Genomic DNA, 21,933 nt, shown 5'->3' with positions numbered 1-21,933 from the left:
AGGCCAGGGGATCCCGTGGTTGCGTCCCCAGAAAGGCAGGGGTCGGCGGGGGTCCTGGGTCTCCGGGCTGCGGCTGTGGCCCCCCCCTCACAGAGCTGCTCCCCCTGACAGGCTCCCCAGCCGCGAGAGCCCCCAGGCCCCGTGCCCTAGTGGAGCAGGCTCACACGCAGCCTCCCTGGCTCCATGCCCTGCCCAGACCTGTTCTAGAAACACACCACCCTTCCCCACGGCTGCCTCCACCTCCCACCAGCCAAGCGCAGGCGAGGCCGGGACTCAGCTGGGAAGGCCGGCAGGCAGGAGGGCTGGGGTGGCCTCCGTGGGGCCATGGAACCCACAGCAGGGCCCGTGCTGTACCGACAGCTGCAGCTCTGGGATCCAAGCTTGGAGTCCGGGCAGGAGGAGGAGGAGGAGGAGGAGGAGACCTCGGAGCTGGTCGTTCCTGATCCCCGGAGGCCCCAGGACTCCTCTAGGTGAGTCAGGGAGGGGTCTGGGCACCCGGCAACTCGGGCCTGAGGCTGGTAAGTCCCTCCCTCTGGAGCCCCTAAGGTGGGGGCAGGTGTCGGACCGCCCCACGCCTGGCTCGGCTCCAGGAAGTTTCTGGGTGAACAGGGGAGGAGCGGAGCTGCGGCCCCAGACCTGGCCTCCGAAGGGACATCTGTACGAGGCCGGCCCGGCCAGCTGCTCTGCCAAGGGCTCCCAGCCCCCACTCCTGGTGCACCTGCCAGGCAGGTTGGATCCGGGCCGCACCCAACTAGGCCCCGCTCCCCACCCAGCCAAGCCCACCTGCGGCCTCCCTCCTGCCTCTCCAACCTCCTCCCCAGGGGCTCCCTCCCTAGCTGTCCTCGGTGTCCCCAAGCTCCTTCCAGTCGCCGTGTCTCGTCCACGCCCTCTACCAGGAGGCCTTTCTCCTTGGCAAAACTGTAGTCCTCACACAAGTAAGACCAAGTTTTGGGGAAACGTCCCCTGGGTCCTCTCCGGGCTCTTGGTGGCCCTCCCGCCCCGGTCCTGGCTCAAGACGCCCCTCTCTGCAGGGACGAGGCCGGTGGGCTGCCCGGGGCCTGGGCCCGCCTGGTCGCGGCCCTGCTACTCCTGGCCGTTGGCTTCTCCCTGGCGGTCAGGCAGCTCCACGCCAGCAGCGGCTCTGCGGCCCCTCCTCCCAGCGGGCACTCCCACCACCCTGGCGTGTACCACCACGGGGGCGTCGTCAGCCCTGCAGGTCAGAGCGGGGAGCCGCTGGGGGAGGGGGGACGGGCCGGGGTCACGGTCCCGGGACGGCCGCCCCCCCGACGGTCTCTTCTTGCTGCAGCCACGTGCTCCCACCTGGGCCGAGAGCTGCTCGTCGCCGGGGGCAACGTTGTGGACGCCGGAGTGGGAGCTGCTTTGTGCCTGGCGGTGGTACACCCTCACGCCACGGGGCTAGGTCAGTGACCCACAGCCCAGGTCTGCTCTTGGGCCCTGACCTTGGGGCTGCTTAGTGGCAGGACCTAGGACTCAGGCGGTAGCCCCAACCCTGGATCATGGCCCCTGCTCCCACATCCGTGTGGTCTTGACCCCTGTCTCCAGGCCTAGTGAGCAACTCCTGACCTCAGGCCGAGTCCGTGACCCTTCACCCGGGCTACCGAGTCCCCCTGACCCCCGTGCCCTGACTCCCGTGTGACCCCTTCATCTCCTTCAGGTGCCACGTTCTGGGGCCTCTTCCACAATAGCACCTCAGGCAGTTCCACTGCCCTGACGCCAGGTCCGGCCCGGACGCTGGCCCCCGGCCTGGGGCTGCCATCCGCTCTGCCGGCCCTGCGCCTGCTGCACGCACACTTCGGCCGCCTGCCCTGGCCACGCCTGCTGGTGGGCCCGGCCTCGCTGGCTCAAGACGGCTTCCTGGTGGATACAGCCCTGGCCAGGGCCCTGGCCGCCCGGAGCACGGAGGGCCTCTGTCCACTGCTCTGCCACGCCGACGGGACCCCACTGGGCCCCGGGGCCCGCGCCACCAACCCCAAACTGGCCGCTGTGCTACGCGGGGCAGCAGTGGCCCCCACCCCAGACCTTGCTGGGGACGCCCTGCTGAGTCTGCTGGCCAGAGACCTGGGGCTGCGGGGACCCTCGCCTGGGCCCGGGCCCACCCTGGAGCCAGCCCTGCAGCTACCTATGCCCCAGGGCATCCTGTCCACCACCCCCAGCCCCTCAGCTGGCCCAGAACTGCTGGCGAGGGTGGAGGCGGCCTTGCACTCTGGAGGGCCCAGCCCTGACCCCTGCCTGTTAGTCCCACGAGCGCCCGTGACCCCCGGGAGCGGCGTCCTGGCCACCATAGACAGCAGCGGCTCTGTGCTCCTCCTCACCTCCTCACTCAACAGCTCCTTTGGCTCTGGACATCTGTCCCCAAGCACCGGGGTTCTGCTGAGCGACCTGGTGGCCGAGTCTGCAAGTGGGGGCTGGGCTTGCCCCCTCGTCCTCCATGGTGGCTCTGATGACACAGAGGCTGATGTGTTGGGGCTGGTGGCTTCAGGAAACCCCGTAGTGGCCAGAGTCATGACTCACGCCCTGCTCAGTCGCCTGGCGGGGCCCCAAGCCCAGGCCCAGCAGCAGCAGCAGGGACCAACACAGAGCCCTAGCATTTGTGGTCAAGGGACCCTGCTCCAGGTAGCTGCTCATGCAGAGCATGCTCACGTCTCCAGTGTCCCCAGTGGCTGCTGCACCTTCCAGGGCTTCTAAGTGTGGGGCAGTGGCCAGCAGGGCGTGGACCGGGTGGGGGTCTCCAGCCTGGAGGCAGGGACAGAGCAGGTCCAGCAGTGATGAAGTGCACACAGAGCACACTGCCAGCTCAGGCCCACAACCTCTGGCCTGGACTGGAGTTAGTTACCTGGACTGGAGTTCTGGCTCTTTTTTTTCAGTTAAGGAACCCAAGGACAATGAGGAAAGAGCCCCAGGCCCCGGGGCCAACCCTGAGTTCAGATCCAGCCCTGAGAAGGACAGGTAGAAAGACGCCAAGCCCCTGCCTTGGCTCCAGGCCCCACGGGCAAGGCTGTCAGAGCCCGGGGTACTGCTGGCCTCTCTGTCCTTCCCTTCAGGCCACCCTCTGCTGATCTGTGTCAACGGGGCTGGAAACAAAATAAAGATCAAGTCTCCTGGATGCCTTGTGCCATTCCTGTTCTTAGTTTCCCATCAGCCTGTGAAGTGTTCGGTGTGGCGGCTTCCCCCTTGGGCAGCACAGCTGACCTGCACCCAGACAGGCAGAGGCTGGGCCCTGCCTTTCAGCTTTCCCCTGCTCTGCTCACCTCGGGCCCCCTGGGGCACCATGTTTTCATCTCATTTTCCAAGACAGGCAGCAGGGGTTGAGAGGAGGAACAGGAGATACCCTAGGGGCCTGGGTCCAAAAGTGGCTGCAGCTGGGGTGTGGGATTTGGCTGGGGGACGGAGCGGGGCGGGGCTTCGCCCTGACATTGCCTGCCTCCCACATCCCCCCAGGGCTGGGGTCCCTCGGGACTATAACCCTCTAGAGACAGCTTCTCCAGGCCAGAAGCTGGGGAGGCCCTCTGTACTCCCGCCTGCCCTTGGAAAAGTTATGTCTGATTTTGTAGAACCCTTGATCAGCAAAGAGAATCCTCCCCCAGCTCAGTGGATGGTACCACCATCTACCCAGCTATTTTAGCCCCAAACCTGGCATCGCTCTCTTTTCTGCTCCCTCACATCCATCCCTCCTTACCAGCTCCAAATTAGCTGGAATCTGACCTCATTTCATATTACACTGCGGTCTGTCTCTAACGGTTCTTCCTGCTTCTCCCTCGGCAATCCGACAATCCATTCCCCACATAGCCACAGAACAATCTTTTAAAAATGTAAATAGGATCAAGGCTAGCCCTTGCATAAAACCCTCCAACAACTTCCCATCCACGCTCGGATTAAACCCAGTAGCGAAAGTTCCCCCCCCCCCACCCCCCCACCCCCCCCACCCCCCCCACCCCCCCCACCCCCCCCACCCCCCCCACCCCCCCCACCCCCCCCACCCCGGGCCGGGCTGGCCCCGCCCCCAGCCGCCATAGGCCCCGCCCCTCCCGACGAGACCCCGCCCCCCGCGGCCAGTCCAGTGCGCACGCGCGGCGACCTGACCCGGAAGAGGTCGTCTTCAGAGCCCACGTGTTCGAGGAGCATGGCGGAGATGGAGAGTCAGGACGTCGCCGAGCCCATGGCCCCCGGGGAGGCGAGCAAGAGCGGCGCCCGGCCCGCCGACCGTGAGGGCCTGCTGAAGCACAGCCGCGAGTTCCTGGACTTCTTCTGGGACATTGCGAAGCCTCAGCAGGAGACGCGGCTGGAGGCCACGGAGAAGCTGCTCGAGTACCTGCGCGCGAGGCCCCAGGTACGGTGGCGGGGCCCGGGGCAGGGGGCTGCGTGCCTGCGGCGGAGAAGCGGCGGCGGCGGGAGCTGGGCCCGGGTGCCCTGGTGAGCGCGCCCCGAGGGGCGGGGGTGGGCCCGCGCGGGACGGCTCCACACTGGAGGATGCGCTTGGGTCCGCAGGGAGCCGAGATGAAGTACGCCCTGAAGCGCCTCATCACTGGGCTCGGGGTCGGGCGAGAGACCGCCCGGCCCTGCTACAGTCTGGCCCTGGCACAGGTGAGGCGGCGGCTCCGGGAAGGGCCCAGCCGTGCTGGTCGGAGGCTGAGGGGTGAGGGGGGCAGTGGTCTGAGCGGAAGCTGGGGGCGGGCCGGTGGGGGGGGGGGTGGACCGGACAAATGTCCTCACGTGGAGGTGGAAAGTGCCTCAGCAAGGCCCGTGTACAGAGAAGCCCGGTCAGGTGGAGGAGGAGGATGGTAAGTGGGTTGTCCAGCCCCCCCCCCACCCCCCCGGGTGTGTCTGCTGGGCATAGTCAGCTCTGGGCTCTTTTCAGCTGCTTGTAGACCACCCCTTGAGGAACGTGGGCAATGAGCGGGTGGGGGACAGGTGCGAGGGATAAAGTTCCAGTCTTTTAGGAGGGTCGTGGGGGAGCTCAGAGCAGGCTGTGGAGACAGACTGGGAGTCTCAGGCATTCTAGGCGCCAGAGGAGGTACTTCCTGAGCCCGGGGTGGTCATGAGGCAGAGAGGCAAGATTCTGGTTCATCTGAGCAGCGGTGCTCCAGACGAGCACTCTTTTGGGGGAGGGGGTGCGGCAAGCAGTCTCAGAGGCAGCCTTGGGGTGGGGGCAGGGGCCCAGGTCCCTGGGCAGAAGTTGAAGGGAGTCGGAGAAGGCTGAGGTCTGTTGGGTGGGGCTGGACATCCCCCTGACCCCTGTCGCGACCCCCCTCTCCCACCAGCTGTTACAGTCTTTTGAAGACCTCCCCTTGTGCAGCATTTTGCAGCAGATACAAGAGAAGCACGACCTGCAGAAGGTCAAGAAGGTGAGAGTTAGCGGCTTTAGGGGGATCTCAGCCCCTGGGTGGGGACCCTGGGCCCTTCTCACTTGCACCTGAAATTCTTTTCCAGGCAACGATGAGACCTGCTCTGTTTGCGAACCTGTTCGGGGTGCTCGCCCTCTTTCAGTCAGGCAGGCTGGTGAAGGTAGGAGGTTGGGCGGGGGACTGCACTGGCTGGGGAGTGACGGGGGGTTGGGGTGACAGCGGCACGCCCTCCTCATGCCCTGTCCCCTCTGTGGGCGCCAGGACTCAGAGGCGCTGATGAAGTCAGTGAAGCTGCTGCAGACCCTGGCCCAGCACCACAACCACCTGCAGGAGCAGCCCCAGAAGGCCCTGGTGGACATCCTGTCGGAGGTACGGGCTTCACAGCTGCGGGGCCTAGGGTAGCGCTCCCTGGTACCCGAGCACAGAGAGGAAGCATCAGCACGCCCTCGAACAGCATCGGCCTGCAGAATCGTGAGAACGTGCAACTTGACGTTGATTGGGACCTGAAGTAAAGAGCGAAACGGGAGCGAGCGTAGTGACGTGTGTTAGTGAACCTAACGTGTTTAACGTGTTGTTTGAACATGCCATCAGTGCAGAAGGTTGCAGAGTTATCTTACGTTCTCCATCGAGTTTCCGGAATCCAGCGTGTAGGTTATACTTAATACGCGTCTCGACTTAGGTCAGCCCGTTCTAAGAGCCCGGGGGCTGCCGTGTTGGACGGTGCGGTTCTAGAACAGTCCCTGGCACGTGGCAAGTACATTAAATGTGCTTGCCGTTGTTATTTTGGATAGAGCTGGCCCCCCAGGTCTCTGCTGCCCTGCCTGGGACATGGAGGCGGGCTAGTCCCTGGAACTCTTTGCTCCCGAGCACAAGACAAAGACTGGCATGGTCCTGGCCCCAGAGCTAGGAGGACCAGGCTTCAAATCTCAGCTGTGTACTCAGGGCACCTTGTATAACAGATGAGCTAATCCAGAAAAAAACAAGGAACAATTAAGAGGACTCTCAATTAGCGTCAGCTGGGTAGTTGTTAAAAACCCAGTGTCCTGGGATTGGGGGTTTGAGCTTTTAAACACCTGGTACTGGTGCCGATGCCTCGTGGTGGGTCGTGGCTGCGCCACCTCAGACTGGCACTGTGTCGGGGCCTCACGGGAGCCTGGCAGGTGGAAGGGGGAGGGCAAAGGATGCTGGGAGGGGGCCCCTCCCCCAATCCGCACCTCCCGTGCCCAGGTCCCAGAGGCCACGCTGCAGGAGATCCTGCCGAAAGTCCTCAGAGCCGACCTGAATTCAGTGCTCGGCTCCCCCGAGCACCTGGAGCTCTTCCTCCTGGCCCGGCAGAAGGTGCCTCGCAAGCTGGAGGAGCTGGTGGGACCAGTCAGCCTGTTCTCGGATGAGAACGTCCCCAGGTATGGTGGGGGGGGCGGGCAGGCAGGGCAGGCAGGGCACTGCCCCTGGCCCCGCACAGGTTGGTGGTGTGGATGGGGTGCTCCTGCCGTCTGAGTCCCCGCACCCCGTCCCCAGACTGGTGAGCGTACTGAAGATGGCCGCTGCCTCCGTGAAGAAGGAGCGGAAGCTGCCGGCTGTGGCTCTGGACCTGCTCCGCCTGGCGCTGCAGGAGGGCAAGTTCCCGCGGTTCTGGAAGGACGTGGTGGAGCAGGGGCTGCTGAAGAGGCAGTCCTGGCCAGCCAGGTGCGCGTGGTGCCCGTCCTTGCCCCCTCCCCTGCTTGCTGGCGGGACGGGCTCAGGGCCCCACGTCCGCCAGGGCGACTGGACTCTGACAGGCTCCGCCGTGCACCCCGCAGCTACCTGTGTTTCCGCCTGCTGGGCGCAGCCCTGCCCCTGCTGTCCGCAGAGCAGCTGCCCCTGGTGATGCGGGGGGACCTGATCCGGCATTTCGGGGAGCACATGGTCACCGCTAAGGTGGGTATCCCCCCCGGCAACCCAGCACTGTCAGCAGGGGCGGGGCACCGGGGTTCCTGGTGGGGAAGAGGGGCGGGCCGCCCCTGGGATCGGCCGGCTTCTGGTTTGCTGCAACATCCAGGGGTCTTCCTGCCTCAGTGGTCTCGCTTGGGAACTGGGGTTCTCTTCCCTCTGGGTGATGGGAGCTACCTGAGTTCCCCCAGGCCTCCCCCTCTGAATGGAGTTTGGGCAGGGTCAGTTGTTCGGCCCTCAGGCCCCTCGGCAGAGGCACGTGCAGCCCTCAGCCCCCCAGGCCTCCCCCACCCCGGCTGGGGAGAGCCCTTGTCCCCCACTGGTGTGCCCCACACTAGGCCCAAGCAGTGGACGGGAGAAGCAGGTGCCGATTAGGAGTTCGGGGTCAGGAGCCAGGGTTTGTCTGCTGGCCGAGAGCAGAGGAGCCGTGTCCCCCTCTGCCGCTGTGAGGACAGTAGGGGGAAAGCCCATGGAGGTTACCGCGCCAGGTGCCCAGGAGGTGCTGCTGTGATGCAGTCCTCCCCTCCGGACCGCCAGCTTCGTGCTTCTATGGGGGCGGGCCCAGCTCCAGAGCGGAGGGCGGCCCACGTCCCAGCGCAGACGGTTGTCGTGAATGTGACGCGAATGTGTTGTGCACCCACGAGGGAAGTGCTGCTCAGTTTTGAGCCCCACGGTGACAGCTGGGAGCTGGAGAGCTGGGTGTGGACCCAGGTCAGGTTGGTGGCCCAGCCTGGACTCTGCTACACCCTCGGTCCAGACTGGACAACAGCCCGTCCTGGTGCAGTGAGAGGGGGGAAGGAGGGGCCTCCTGGGGCCGGGGCCCTCGGATGGGGCCTGGCTGTGTGCGGGGAGGAGGCGTGCCAGGCCTCAGGCGCGCCTGTTGGACAAGAGCTGTGGGACCCTCCTGGCGGGTGACCCCAGTGTTGGGCCTGACTCTTGCAGCTCCCAAACCAGTTCAAGTTTGCTCCGGAGATGAACGAATACGTGGGTGCCTTCCTGGAAGGCTGCCGTGCTGACCCCGAGCGGCAGTTGGCGGTGGTGGTGGCCTTCACCTCTGTCACCAACCAGGGCCTTCCTGTCCTGCCTACCTTCTGGAGGGCCGTGCGGTTCCTGAGTCCCCCCGCCCTCAAGGGCTATGTGGCCTGGCTACGGACCATGTTTCTCCAGCCCGATCTGGACTCCTTGGTGGACTTTAGCACCAGCAACCAGAAGAAAGCCCAGGATGCTTCGCTGCACGTGTGAGTGGGCCTGCTGAGCCCAGAGCTCGGGCCGGGGCCCCGGGTGGGGGCGGGGAAGAAAGGGCCGCAGCCGAGCCGTGGCTCCCAAGGAAGGCCTCTGTTTCCCCTTGTTTTTCCGTGCGGGGGGGGGGGGGGGGAGGGGGATGTTGGTCTATCTGCGGGGAGGGGCAAAGGAGGACCGTTGTGCTGAGTGGCTCCCTGCCTGGCTCTCCCCCACCAGGCCCGAGCGCGCTGTGTCCCGGCTGCGGAAGTGGCTCATCCTGCGCCTGGTCAGCATCGTGGACACCTTGCACGTGGAGAAGGAGGAGGATGTGATTGAGGAGGTGGCCAGGTGTGAGCAGGCTCTGTCCCCAGCTCCCTGGAGGGGGACCAAGAATATGGTCTTCTGGAGTCAGAAGGCTCGGGTCAGGTCATCGGGTGGAGGCCGGCCATTCTCGCCCCTTAGGCAGAGGGGGTTTGGGGAACATCCTTGAGAGGCCCTGTAGGGAGGGGACCCAGGGAGTGTGGAGCTGTGAGGCCACAGGCGTCGGCGATGTCAGGGAAGCCCCCCGCATTGGCCTCGTCTGCCGCCTCACGCAGCCCTTGTTTGCAGAGCCCGTGCTGTGACTTACTTGGTGGGACGCAGCCGCGGGTCCGCCTCCGTTCCAAGGGCCAGATCCTGCTTCTGTTCCCAGTTCGGGCCCGGTTATGTTCAGCGGGAGGTCCAGACTTGGGAGATGTTCTCTCTGCCACCAGGCCCTGGGTGGTGCCCTCCTGGGAGGGGGCCGCTGAGACCTGTGCTCCCCCCACCCCCACAGGTTTTGCTTCTTCCACTCGTTCTTTGAAGCGAAGAAGCCCACGTCCCAGATCCCAGAGACCGAGCAGCGGTTCTCCTTTCCTCTGGAGAGTCGGACGCGGGAGGTGGTCGGCAGCGCCTTCTTCAGGTGGGCGGCTGTGGAGAGGGCAGGGCGGGCGGGTGGCCCCGAGAGCCCTCGGCCCGGCTGGTGACCCCGGCCCCTGCACTCCCCCAGCCTGCTGCAGACCCTCAGCACCCAGTGCAGGCAGGCGCCCGAGCAGACCCAGGACAGCCAGCCCTGGACCTACCGCCTGGTCCGGTTTGCAGACTCGCTGCTGAACCACAGCCGGAACGTGGCCGCCCTGACGCCCTTCACGGCGCAGCAGCGCCAGGCCTGGGACCGGTGAGGGGGTGGGGTTTCCCGGGGGGCCGGTGGGATGCCCTGGGGTCCGGAGGGCAGCGACCTGAGAGCGTGCCCGGCTGCCCCCAGGATGCTGCAGAGTGTGCGGGAACTGGAGGCCACCTCCTCGGGGGCCGGGGCCAAGGCCGCCGCCTTCCAGCACCTGCTTCTCCTGGTGGGCATCTACCTCTTCAAGGTATGGCACTTGGGGTCTGGGGCACCACAGCTTTCCTCCCGACGGGGCGGGGGGTGGGGGGTGCTCTGGGTGGACCACAGCCCGAGAAGAGTCGCTCCGTGCACCTCATGGCCAGTTGTGTCCTGAGCTCTCTGTGCGGCGTCTCTGATCTGTGACCGACCCCCCCCCCCCCCCCCCCCCCCGCCAACTGGTGGGGCGAGTAGCGCTCAGGCCACACACACAGCTGTTGGCGGGGGTTCAGATACCAGGTCTGACCGCACGGCCCCCCCAGGCCCCCCAGCATTGCCTCTCACTGAGCAGAGGTGGTGGGCGTGGAGGGGAAAGTGCCTCCTTCCCAGGAGGGCCCGACTCTGGGCAGGCCTGTCCCCAGGGGCGCTGCTGTCCTCTCTGATGCCCGAGGACAAGGTCCTGCCTGTGCTCCTGCAGCCTCTCCCGCGGGAATCCAGGGCGGCCGGTGGGGTTAGCGTGTGTTCCTGTCGCCGCCCAGCCCGCGGTCGTGTGCCGCGTCGCTGTGTCCCCACGTTGGTTCTCGTACGCCAGACCGAGGTGTCTCTAGATCCAGTGTTGTCTCCCTTTCTGTGCCGGCAACTCGTGACCCTCCTGCTTCCTCCGGTTTCTCAGGAGCTTTTTCTTCCCAGGCCACGGGGTGGGGTCGGGGTTCCTGCCTCTGGCTGCTGGGCTGTGGTGGTGGTGGTTTCTGCTTCCAGGCTGTAGACGCTCTGAGCGTGGCCCGTAGGCGAGTTGTGTGTGTGCGTGGTGGCCACGGTGCCCCTCGAATGCGTGGCAGCAGGGGCCCCCCCTCCCCCGCTGGTTACGGGACACGCTAGATGCCTGCCCAACCCCAGGGCCTCTTAGCTGGACGAGGAGTGAGGTGCATAAAGGGCCGGGTGTTGGGCTCTCGTCTGCCTTTCTGGTACCACAGTCACACTGACCATCTCGGGCCCCCCAACTCACTGGGCAGTGGCTGCAGTCCGGGCTTAGCCGGGCAGGTGGGGTTAAACTGGATTTGAATTCGCTCAGGTTAATGAATTTGGGTACTTTGTAACAGTGTGGAGGTAGGCGCGGGAGGAAAATCTAGCTTTGGGGATCCAGCTGGGACAGGTTTGTGGCGACCCTGAGCTGGCTGACCTCGTCAGACTCCATGGCTTCATATGGCTCCCGGGGTCCCGGTGAGGGACTGGCTGAGGCAGGCGGGGGGGCCCATCCGACACCCAACTGCTCCCGCTTGACCAGCCCCTCCCCTGGCTCAACAAGGCCTGGAACGGGCCCGGTTTCTGATTCTGTCCTCGCCCTGCCACAGTCTCCCACAGAGAGCTGTGACCTCCTGGGTGACATCCAGACGTGCATCAAGAAGAGCCTGGGAGAGAAGACCCGCAGGACCCGCTCCAAGGCCACCAGTGGGTCACTGTCCCCGGGGCAGGGGGCGGGGCATGAACCATGGAGGTGGGGTGGGGGGGTGGCAGGGCCCGCCCAGGCTCAGCCTGTCCCATCTGCAGACCCCCAGGAGCCGCCGTGGGTGGAGGTGCTGGTGGAGATCCTGCTGGCCCTCCTGGCCCAGCCCAGCCACCTGATGCGCCAGGTGGCCCGCAGTGTGTTCAGCCACATCTGTTCCCACCTGACCCCACGTGCTCTGCAGCTAATCTTGGATGTAAGTTGGGGCCTCTGGGCAAATGGGTCCCGGGATGGGGCCTTGCAAGCACCAGGCTGCATCACGGCTGCCCTTCTGTCCCGTCGGTGTCACTGTAACGTGTTCAGACTGCCACTGCACACATGGGCCGTTCCCTGGGGTGCACCGAGGGTCCCTGGGTGTGGGTGCTAGGCGCGTGGCCTTCTCTCTTGGGCCCCATTTTCCTCCCTGAAATAGGGACCTTTTGGCCCAGACCGCACAGGGTGTGGTTGGAGGTCTGGGGAGGGTAAAGGCTCTGCGATGGGGTGGCCGTCTGGGAATCCCTGCAGGTGCTGAACCCCGAGAAGAATGCGGACGAGGACAGCGTGGTGGTCACGGACGGCTCGGAGGAGCAGCTGGAGGGCGCAGAGGTGCGTGCCAGCGTGGGACCGGGTGGGGCGGGCGGATGTGTAGACGCGCGTGGGAGACCGGAGGTACAGCACAGTGGCCCCCGCAGGACAGGAGCTCCGACGGCGAGGACGACAGGGCCTCGGCCGGCGAAGAGGACAGTGGCGAGGACAGTGACGACGACAGTGAGGAGGAGGACCGCGATGCGGACGTGGACCAGGGCTTCCGGGAGCAGCTGATGGCGGTGCTGCGGGCGGGAAAGGCGCTGGTGAGCGGCGGGGCGGGGGAGGGGGGGGCCCGCGTCCGTACCCAGAGGCCAGCCGCTCACGGGCGTCGTGCGTCAGGGCGCGGTGGACGGTGAGGACGACGACGACGGTGACGAGCTGGGGGACGAGGCCATGATGGCCTTGGACCAGAACCTGGCCAGCCTCTTCGCCGAGCAGAAGCTGCGCATCCAGGCCCGGAGGGACGAGAAGGATAAGCTGCGGAAGGAGAAGGTTCTCCGGCGAGACTTCCAGATCCGGGTGAGCCCCAGAGCCCCCGGCGTCGCGTGGCCCGCCCTCCCCGCGACGTCCCCGCGCCCGCTGAGCCCACCCCGTCCTGGCCGCAGGTCCTGGACCTGATCGAGGTGCTGGTGACCAAGCAGCCGGAGAGCCCGCTGGTGCTGGAGCTGCTCGAGCCCCTGCTGGACGTCATTCGGCGCAGCATGCGCACCAGCAGCACCAAGCAGGAGCAGGATCTCCTGCACAAGACAGCCCGCATCTTCACGTGAGCGCCGGCCCTCCCGCTCGGCTGTCCCGCGTCCCTCCTGGCGCCCGCTCTTTGCCAAAACCGTGGTCCTGGGGACCGCTCCCTGCCCTTGGGGTCCCCGCATGGAGGAATCAGACCGACGGTCCAGCAGTGACGCCCCGGGGCTGTGGCAGGGGGCGGGTGGGAGACCGGAGCACGGAGTGGTGGGGCCCAGGGGCCCCTCTTGAGGTACCAGGGAACCCTTGCTGGGAAAGGGGTCCTCAGGCCTGGAGGCCCCAGGCAGGGCAGGGAAGGTGGTCTCTCGACAGGAGCTGGTCACACACAGGTGGAGGAAGGCCTGGTGGCCCGGAGCCTGTCAGTGTTGGGGGTCCACAGAGCTGTTCTCGTCAGCAGGAGCTCCCGGGGGGATAGTTTGCGTTTAGGAAGGGACGATGAGTGGGTGGGTCGTCCCGGAGCAGGGGGCCTGGCAAGAGAGACGACACAGGTGGGGGGTGCAGACCTGCCTTCCGGAGCAGAGACGCGGCCTAGCTTAGACGCGAGATGCCGAGCTTAGGTCACAGAGGAATGGGGGAGAGCGGGACAGACAGTGCCCCAGGTGACGCTTCCTGGCTGTCCCTGCCACCTGTCTGGGCAGCGCTGAGCTGGTTGAGTGACCTACTTGTCTTCCCCCGAGGACACCGACCCTCACGTTAGAAAGGGCTCAGAGGCCACTGTCCCACGGGGGATGGGGGCAGACGGGAGACGTGGACCGGGTTTCCCATGGTGCAGCCTTGTCCCTGGGGGCTGGTTTCTCTGGCTCGTGCTCGGCAAATGCAGGTGGCCCTGGGCCACCCCCTGCAGCTTTGGTCGCGTCCCCGTTCTCGGCAGGGAGGGTGGCGGAGGTGGTGACCGGCTCTTCCCCCACGTCCCCACAGACACCACCTGTGCCGCTCCCGGCACTACTGCCACGACGTGGGACGCCTCGTGGGGACCCTGTACGCCCAGGTGGAGCGGCTGGTGCAGCAGGCCGGCCGCCAGGCCGACGCCGCCGTGTCCCTCTACTATTTCAACGCAGCCCTGTACCTGCTCCGCGTCCTGAAAGGCAACGCTGCCGGCAAGCCTGTGTGCAAGGCCCCCAAGAAGGAGAAGGCCGCCTCCCAGCCCAAGGGCCCCGAGGTGAGTGGGCCCCGCCCCGGAAGTCGCAGCCCACGGCGCACCCAGGCAGCCGGCCGGGGCCGCCTGCCTGCTTCACAGATGGGGAGTGGAGGCCACGACTCCCGGGGACCCAGCTCTCAGCCTTCCGAAGGCGGTCCGGGCTCTGCCCCGTACCGGGGACCCTCTGCCCCGCGTCACACGGGCTCTCTCTCGGGTGGCCCAGGCTGCCGGCGGCTTGGATTTGAGCCTCGTGACCCCGATCTACTCATCGGCGCTGACCTCCTTCCTGACCAGGCGCAACAGTCCGCTCACCGTCACTATGTTCCTCAGTCTCTTTTCCCGGCACCCTGTGAGTATAGGGGCCGGCCCGCCCCCGGGGCCCCTGCTCAGCCCAGGCCCCACCTCACCGGCCTGTCACTTCCTCCATAGGTGCTGTGTAAGAGCCTGCTGCCCGTCGTGATCCAGCACGTGACGGGCCCAGCGCGGCCCCGCCATCAGGTAGGGACTTCCCAGGTCCCGGCCCCAGGCCTGATTTACCCCCCGTGACTCACCATTGGCTGGGTGTTTGTGAGCCCCAGGAAGTGCCCGGGCCAGGACGGGCCCACCCCTGCCCCTTTGACCTGGTCAGCCCCTGCCCCGCCGTGTGCACAGGGTCACGGGGAAAGGGGAGGCTTTGCTCCCACCACGGCCACATCCCGTGGCCTGAACCCTCGGGCTCCTCCACACACACACTCTGACCTTTGCGGCCAAGGCCCCTAGCTGTCCCCGGGCCTGGATGGGTGGGACAGGGGCTTGTGAGCCCGGAGGAAGATGGCCCTGAGCGAGTGAGAGGGCCGGGTACTGTCCCAGCTGCCCCCTCTGTGCCACGGGGGCCGTCTCTGCTCCTGGTGGGGGCCGGGCCCAGGTGGCTGCTGAGGCCAGGGCTACAGGGCCGGGCAGGTGGGACCCGCAGCAGTGGCTTCTCAAGCTCGGGGCCTGCACGCTGAAGCCCCCGTGACCGCACCCCCCCCTAGGCCCAGGCCTGCCTGCTGCTCCAGAAGGCCCTGCCCACACGGGAGCTGCGGGTGTGCTTTGATGACCCTGAGTGGGAGCAGCTGGTCAGCCAGATCCTGGCGAAGGTCACGGAGGTGAGGGCCACGGTGGGGGTGGGGTTGTCGCCCAGATTCCCCGTCCAGGGTGATTTTCTGGGGCTCTGAGCCTCGAGGGGAGGGGTCGGGCTGCCCTGCCCCCAACCCCGAGACCTCCCCTCCCTCGGGGTCCAGCGTCCAGTGGGCAGTCCTGCAGAGCGGCTCAGCTGGCCGTCTCTTCCCCTAGAACCTGCAGACGCTGGGTGAGGCGCAGACCAAGTCGGAGCATCAGAAGGAACTGTCGTCTTTGGGGCTGCTCAACACCCTCTTCAGGACCATTCACCAGGAGGTGGGTGCGGGGAGCATGGGCAGGGTCGGGGTGAGCCGAGCTCACGGGAGGATGTGAGGAGGGTCCTGGCCAGCACGTTTCTGGGCCTGGGGAGGGGTGGGCCTGCGAGCGAGGCGCTTATGGGCCGCCAGGAGCTGGGGGTGAGTGGTTCCCCAAGTCCAGCCCTGGGGGGTGGGGGGAGGGTCCAGGAGTCCTTAGCGAGGATGCTGGTCAGAGTCCACAGGCAGGGCAAGCTGGCAGGGCGTCTCGGGGAGCAGACTCCTGGGCCAAGGCTGCGCAGAGCACAGGTGCACCCGGGGGGCAGTGGGTTACAAAATTAATCTATTCGCTGCGTGGCAGGGAGGGCACAGGGGGGCTCTGGGCAGAGAGAGGCCTGAGGGGGGTCGAGGAAGGGGTGGGGCCTTCTGGCTGCGGGAGGGGGGCTCTCCTTCCCTCCCAGGTGACGGAGGCCTGATGCACAGGCAGGAGGGGTGGCAGGACGGGGACCCAGAGCCAGGCAGAGGCCCTGCCTCCCGTCACCTTTGCGGCCACCCTTTTCCCTGTCCCCGCAGAAGCTGACCGTGGACTTGACCGCCGTCCTGGGGCGTGCTGCAGAGCAAGCAGCAGAGTCTGCAGCAGAGGGAGTGTGCGGCCGGGTCCAGCCGCCTCTACGACCTCTACTGCAGGCCATGAAGGCGCTGGGAGTCCAGTACGTGCCGGGCGGGGCGGGGCGGGGGGGGGTTGTCCCTCCTGGGGCGTGTGCCTCAGGGTGGTCCTGGCAGGCCACAAGGGCCCTCACAGTCCAGTGGGGGCCCGCGGGACCCTCGTAGTGTGCGTTATCCCGGGGGGAGCTCTTGGGCAGCTTTTGTCCCTCCGTTCCACAGGGGTGGGTTCCCTTCTCTGATTTTGCTCCCTTGCAGGCGCCCAAGTCAGCGAAGAAGGAGGCCAAGGAAGTCCCCAGCGTCACGCAGGACCCCGTTAGCACGAAGAGGAAGAAGAAAGGATTCTTGCCAGAAACAAAGAAGCGCAAGAAGCCTAAGTCAGAGGGTCCCGCACAAGAGGAGGGTGCCAGGCCTGCAGCCGCTGGTGAGCAGCAGCCCCCCGGCACAGGCAAGAAGAGGAGGAACAGGAGGAAGGCCACGGTGCCCACCCAGGCCCAGGCGAAGCAGAGGCCGGCCCTGGACCCCGCCGCCGCCGCCGCCATCACGGGCCCCGGCACCCCCGCCAAGACCCCAAAGCTGAAGAAAAAGCGGAAGCTGTCCCAGGTGAACGGGGCCGCTCCCGTGTGCCCCGGGGAGCCTGCTGGCAAGAAGCAGCCTCAGAAGGATCTGCCCGAAAAGGGGCTCTCCGGCAAGTCACCGCAGTCCGCGCTGCCGCGGAAAAAGGCCAGGTTGTCTTTGGCCAGCAGGAGCCCCAGCCTCCTCCAGAGCGGGGCCAAGAGGAAGAAAGCGCAGCTCAGGAAGGCCCGAAAGCCCTGAGCGCGGGCCCCGCCCCAGAGACCCCAGTGTTTTCGCCGTGATCTTAACAAGCCGGAGGGAGCGTGTGGTGCCCCGTGTCCCCCGCCCCCGGGCTGCTCTGCTGGGGGAGCCAGCGGGCCATGATTTAAATAGGTTTATTCCTTCATTTACAAGAGGAATATATTTGGTTTTTCTCTTAAGACTCTGAGATTCACAATCAGCAGCTCTAAAAAATAAAGGAGGAGTTTGGCTTCCGGAAGGAAGAGGAGGCGAACTTGGACCTGGTTCTTGTACAACAAGAAAACATCGCTGGGGCCCCGGTTGAGGCTGCGGTGGGAGGCGGCCAGGCTGGTCTCTGGGGGTCCCACCCCCTCGCAGGTACCCCAGAGCTGGGTGAGGAGCAGGTGCCTGCTAGCTTGCACACACTGAAGCCACGCTGGCGGGAACTACGGGGCAAAGCGTCGCCTAGGCTGGCTCTTGGGGTCTCCTACTCGCCACCTTGATTCCAGCCAGTGTGCGGGGAGCGTGTGTGGAGCGGGGGGGCGGGGAGTGGAGGTGCCCTGGGCACCGTGGGCACAGGGTGTGCGGTCGGGTCCCCGCCTGGGTGGCCCTAACCTAGGAGACCGCCAGGCCGAGCGCCAGCCCCGGCAGCAGGGACCAGTGTCCTCCGGAGGGTCGTGCCCAGTGCCCAGCAGCGCCCCCGAGGTCAGAGCCTGAAGCTCCGCCCCGAGGCCTGGGCCGCCCCTTCTCCGTGCAGTCCAGGGTCTCCAAAGCTGCCACGTGGGAAAGTCCAGCCGCCCAGGACCATGTAAGGTGGTGACGCCCCAGGCTCTCCCCACACACGCGCTGGGGGCCGCGTCCTCCCTGGGCCCCAGCGGCTGGGAGTCTGTCCGTCCGTGCGGCTCCCCCACACGCAGCCTTCCACGTCAGTTGAGGACGCGGCCTCTTGGTGCCACGGCCACTCGGCAGGCCCGCACCAGAGAGGGTGGGTGCCCAGCCTCGGGTCACATAGAAAGCTTCGCGTCAGCCCGGCAGGGCCGGGATGCCCTGGGACGCCTCCCAGGTAGGGCAGCGGCACGGTCTCTTCGCCATCCTGGGGGCACCTAGAGAGAGAGGCCAGGTCACGGGCGGGGCTCCCTGCCGTTTGAAGAAAGAGGCCTTTCTCAGGGCTCTGGGGGCAGCAGGGGACATGGGGGTGGTGACCCTGGATCCTGCACTGCTGGGAAGCGTGGCCCCTGGAGGCCAAGCCCAGGGTCAGCGGAACGTGCCCAGGGAAGGAGGTGCCTTTGGAGAAGCTGTTCCTGCTTCCAGAACATTCCCCAGGGCCCTGCAAGGTGCTCCCTGACCCCGCCCCACCCCCCAGGGGCCCCTCCACCCGGCTGCACTCACGGCCTCAGACTTTGACGGGTGCGGGTGGCATCACCAGCTGGTTCACCCTGGGGGAGAGACGGGCGGGGGTCAAGGTGGCGGATCAGCTGCGGCCGGGCCCGGGCACTGCTCTGGCGCATCGCATCTCGGGGGCCGGCTGGCCGGACGTGCCGGGCAGGGACCTCGTCAGCCCCAGGGGAAGGTGGGAGAGCCCAGGGGTGGGGAGAGAAGAGGCAGGAGTGAAGAGGAAAAGAGAGAGAAGTCAGAAAACTGGAGGCGGACCTGCGGGCACCCCCCCACACACACACACTCCCCCCCGCAGCCCACCCGGCCCACTCACTGCTGCTCGGCCTTGGCGCGGTCGCCCAGGAAGAAGAGGGCCGTGGCCAGGAAGAACATGCCGCCCAGGACCACCACGAAGGGGCAGAGCATGAGGGCGTAGCCCAGGCTCAGGAACTCCCAGAGCGGGGAGTCCTTGGTGCTCTGGCGGATCAGGTCGGAGATCTGTGAGGGCGGGGACGCGTCAGGGGGCGCCTCCCGAAGCCGCCCCCACCCGGCCTCGCCCCTACTCACAAAGCCGATGAGGTAGGGGCTCCCGGCGTCCCCCAGCAGGTGCGACGTGAAGCTCTGCAGGGCCACAGCCGTGGCCCGTCTCGTGGGGATGACCACGTACTGTGCGAGAGGCAGCAGGTCAGAGGCCACATCCCCGGGGCCACCGCATCCCCCTGCCCCCGCCCCGCGCCGGAGGACAGGCCGCTCGAGGTTCTGCACGGGGCTTGTGCTGGGTGCCGTGGTCCTGGGAAACTGAGGCCCAGGGCACACGGGTGACACACGGGCCGCGGCAGCGCCGGGACCAGAACCCTGGCCTTGGCTTCACGTGCCCGTGAGCTGAAGGCCACATGGGTTTCTCCCCACGAAGACCCAGCAAGGCCCAGGCTGGCAGGGGAGGGGGTGAAGCTGGTCTGCCTGGACCGGCCTCCACTCCCACCCACTGGTGCCCCCAGCTCCCCAGGCCAGAGCCCAGCTCCAAGTATGCAGGGCCCCCCTGTCCCCGCAGCGGCCACGCCCTCGGGGACCCTTGTAACAGGGCTGGGGGAAGGGCAGCTGCATCCGATGGGATCGCGTGGCCCCGTTTCCAGCACTGATTAGTCATGTGGCTGTGACACTTAATAAAATGGGACGTGATTTCCCTGGGACCCAAACCCTGCCTGCAGCTGGGGCCGCCCCTGGGGGGCGGAGGCAAGCACAGGGGTCCTGCCCAGCACCAACGGCTTCACCTCCCCCTGCCACCTGCCTGGCTCCACGCTGGGCCACGGGGCTGAGTCAGACCCCCCCTCCCCCGCGCCCCGTGTCCCCCAGCCCACCGATGGAGGTGGAACAGGACAGGCTTCCTGGAGACCTGGCAGGGCCCCCGGCACCAGGCAGACTCTGATCTCTCCGGCTGTCCCATATAGTGGCCCCAACCCCCACGTGACCCCCAGGAGGTCTGCCCTGGCGGCTCCTGGACTCTCCCCACTGTAGACCCCGCGTGCCCTTCTCCCACCCCTCCTGGCCCTGGCTGGGAGGATCCCTGGGAACAGGAGCAGCGGTCACCCTACCCCCAAACCACCACCCCTCAGAGACAGCAAGTTAGCGGGGCCGCACCCCCTCCCGGTTTCTCCAGGGACACAGCCCCCTCCACTGCTCAGACGGCCCTTTGTGCCCGGCTGGCTGGTCTGGAACCCATTGTTGGCCCTGTGAAGACGGCCTCTGTCCACCCGGCCCAGCCGCCGGCCCTCGGGCAGGCGCGCCTGGGACCCGAGCTGGGCTGGGAGGGCAGGGCCTGTGGAGCTCAGGCCAGGGGAGGGGGCTAGCCTGGCACTGCCGGCCTCCCGGCCACGCTGAGCCTGCACACGTCCCCCTCCCCGCCAGTCCCACGCCCGTCCCTCCCACTGGCCCAGCCCCCGGTTTCAGCCCCGAAGCCTGATCCCTTCCCTGCCTCCAGGCCCACCTTCCCCGCCAGCCTGGCTTCCTGCCCACCCCCCCACCAGCCCCTCTGGCCTCCCGTCCCTTCACCGCCCTCTCCAGCTGCCCCCGGAGACAAGAGGCCCAGGTTGTCACGAGGGAACTCTGCCTGCCTCACCATGAGGATGTCCGCGGTGATGGCCCAGTTAGAGAACAGCAGCGTCTCCCCAACAAAGATGCAGACCTGCCCAGGAGAGACCGGGCAGCCGTCAGGGCACCCCACCCCCACCAGCCCCACGCTGTCCCCAGACCTGCCCAGGAGAGACCGGGCAGCTGTCAGGGCCCCCCGCCAACCCCCAGCAGCCCCACGCTGCCCCCAGACCTGCCCAGGAGAGACCGGGCAGCCGTCAGGGCCCCCCACCCCCAGCAGCCTCACGCTGCTCCCTGTACCCTGACTGACAGCAGGGAGCCCCCCCAAGCCCCCACACCCCCCTGGGGGCCCCGCATCTCTCAGCAGGAGAAATTCCTCAGGCTCAGAGCAGTTGACAGGGTCCAGGAGGACCCCAAGGCGTGCTGGTGGCCTGGACGGGCCCTGGAGGGAGCAGGGCAGGCAGCGGACTTGAGCCCGCCGCCCCCCCCCCCCCGAGGGGAGGGGGCCCGCTCGCCCCACCACCTGTGCACCCCCGTCACACTCACGTAGGCACCCACGATGCTGCTCTTGGCAGCCACGAAGATGAGGCAGACGAAGATGGCCGAGCCCAGCATGCCCACGGCACACACCAGGGGGTCGGCCCGCTGGGTCCGCAGGCGGCACCATCGCGTGGCTCCCGCCCCCGTGACGACACCCAGGAAGCCAGTGAAGCAGGTGATGGCCCCGAAGATGAGGCTGTGGGGACAGAGGGCAGGGGCCGTGGGTTGGCCGGGAGGGGCAAGGCTGGGGGGGGGGGGCGGAGGGGGCGGCGCCGGGCACGGCTACCCCCCGCCCCCCCGCCCGGCCCTACCTGTCCTTGGCCCCGCACGGCGGGCTGCTGCACGTGTCTGCCGTCTTCTGCACGACCTGAGCTCGGTGCAAGTACAGCGGGATCCACATGCCCAGGGCCCCTGTGGCGAAGGACACGGCCGACGTGGCCAGGGAGGAGAAGACGTAGCTGCGGCTGGGGAGAGGCCAGGACGTCACGCGGAGCCGGCCCCCCCCCCCAACCCCCAGCAGCCCTCCCCGCTCCCCCTCAGGCTCAGGCTGCAGGGATAAGCATCAGGGGCCCCAGTGAGCACCGTGAGCAGCAGGGAGCAGGGGGGCCGTGCTGCAGGGGGGGGCCCCGCCCCTCCCCCCCACCCTGCCAGAGCCCCCCCCCCCCCCCCCCCCGGCAGTGCTCACTTGCGGATCAGGGCCTTCATGTCTCGGAGCCACGAGGTCCGCACCTTGAGCTGTCCCCCGAGCTGGTCAGCGTGGCCTCTCTTGGTGGCCGGGACCAGGATCAGGATGAGTGTTCCTGTGATCATGCCCACGATGGGGGACACCTGGTAGGGCAGGAGTAGGTCAGGCAGGTGGGGCCCCAGGGCCCAGGGGGCTGTCACTGTTTTGCCAGGAGCAAGCCCCCAGGAGGGCCGGGGTGGGAGGGGGCGGAAGGAGAGCGAACTGACCACCGGGCGGACGAACGGAACGGGTGCAAAGACAGCCTGACAGACTCTGGAATCGAGGCTGGGGCCTGGGGGCCGGGGCTCTGGCTGCCATGAAGCCCCAGCTAAGGGATCGGGTGGGTCTGCCCCGTCGTCGTCATCAGGAACAGAGCCGCCACGGCCCCGGGCCCTTCCGGGTGGAGGAGGACACCCTGGCGGCCCGCATTCCAAGACACCAGCCCCTCAGCCCCTCCGGCAGCTGGAGCCCAGGGAGGCCCGTCCCCACCCCCGCGAGCCCAGGGCGGAGGGAGTTCCTCCCCATGCGCCCCGTCAAGAAATTCCACGGAGGCTGC

At 67.1% G+C, this 21,933-nt stretch overlaps 3 protein-coding genes across 5 annotated transcripts in view; 2 read left to right on the top strand and 1 right to left on the bottom strand.

Moving 5' to 3' along the window:
* The first annotated feature begins 240 nt into the window (after positions 1-240).
* On the top strand, positions 241-3,124 carry GGT6 (gamma-glutamyltransferase 6). Its single transcript, XM_047831644.1, has 4 exons — positions 241-470; positions 1,032-1,216; positions 1,307-1,420; positions 1,676-3,124. The coding sequence occupies exons 1-4, from the start codon at positions 325-327 to the stop codon at positions 2,704-2,706; spliced, it is 1,476 nt and encodes a 491-aa protein (XP_047687600.1). The 5' UTR covers positions 241-324; the 3' UTR covers positions 2,707-3,124.
* Positions 3,125-4,103: 979 nt separating this feature from the next.
* Positions 4,104-16,925, top strand: MYBBP1A (MYB binding protein 1a). Its single transcript, XM_047831986.1, is given in 28 exon segments — positions 4,104-4,348; positions 4,507-4,602; positions 5,280-5,363; positions 5,449-5,523; positions 5,625-5,732; positions 6,591-6,766; positions 6,882-7,049; positions 7,163-7,280; positions 8,235-8,530; positions 8,751-8,861; positions 9,328-9,453; positions 9,541-9,708; positions 9,796-9,901; positions 11,202-11,298; positions 11,398-11,549; positions 11,858-11,938; positions 12,025-12,183; positions 12,260-12,439; positions 12,526-12,683; positions 13,580-13,820; positions 14,023-14,148; positions 14,229-14,297; positions 14,813-14,926; positions 15,114-15,215; positions 15,767-15,796; positions 15,798-15,873; positions 15,876-15,907; positions 16,115-16,925. Coding segments are annotated over 28 exon segments (4,014 nt in total). The 5' UTR covers positions 4,104-4,141; the 3' UTR covers positions 16,673-16,925.
* Positions 16,791-21,933, bottom strand: part of SPNS2 (SPNS lysolipid transporter 2, sphingosine-1-phosphate) — a 29,551-nt gene continuing 24,408 nt past the window's right edge. For 2 of the 3 annotated variants that reach the window (XM_047831969.1, XM_047831970.1), the window contains exons 6-12: positions 21,339-21,481; positions 20,965-21,117; positions 20,660-20,849; positions 20,142-20,207; positions 18,360-18,691; positions 18,041-18,232; positions 16,791-17,754 (exon numbers count right to left, since the gene is read on the bottom strand). In XM_047831969.1, coding sequence (XP_047687925.1) covers positions 17,358-17,754; positions 18,041-18,232; positions 18,360-18,691; positions 20,142-20,207; positions 20,660-20,849; positions 20,965-21,117; positions 21,339-21,481 — 1,473 coding nt within the window. In that variant the 3' untranslated portion in view covers positions 16,791-17,357. The remainder of the gene's footprint in view (positions 17,755-18,040; positions 18,233-18,359; positions 18,692-20,141; positions 20,208-20,659; positions 20,850-20,964; positions 21,118-21,338; positions 21,482-21,933) is intronic. The other variant, XM_047831971.1, reaches the window with a different exon arrangement.

Source organism: Prionailurus viverrinus, chromosome E1 (genome assembly GCF_022837055.1).
Source record: "Prionailurus viverrinus isolate Anna chromosome E1, UM_Priviv_1.0, whole genome shotgun sequence".
Lineage (NCBI taxonomy): Eukaryota > Metazoa > Chordata > Mammalia > Carnivora > Felidae > Prionailurus > Prionailurus viverrinus.
This window is presented reverse-complemented; position numbering and strand designations above follow the sequence as displayed.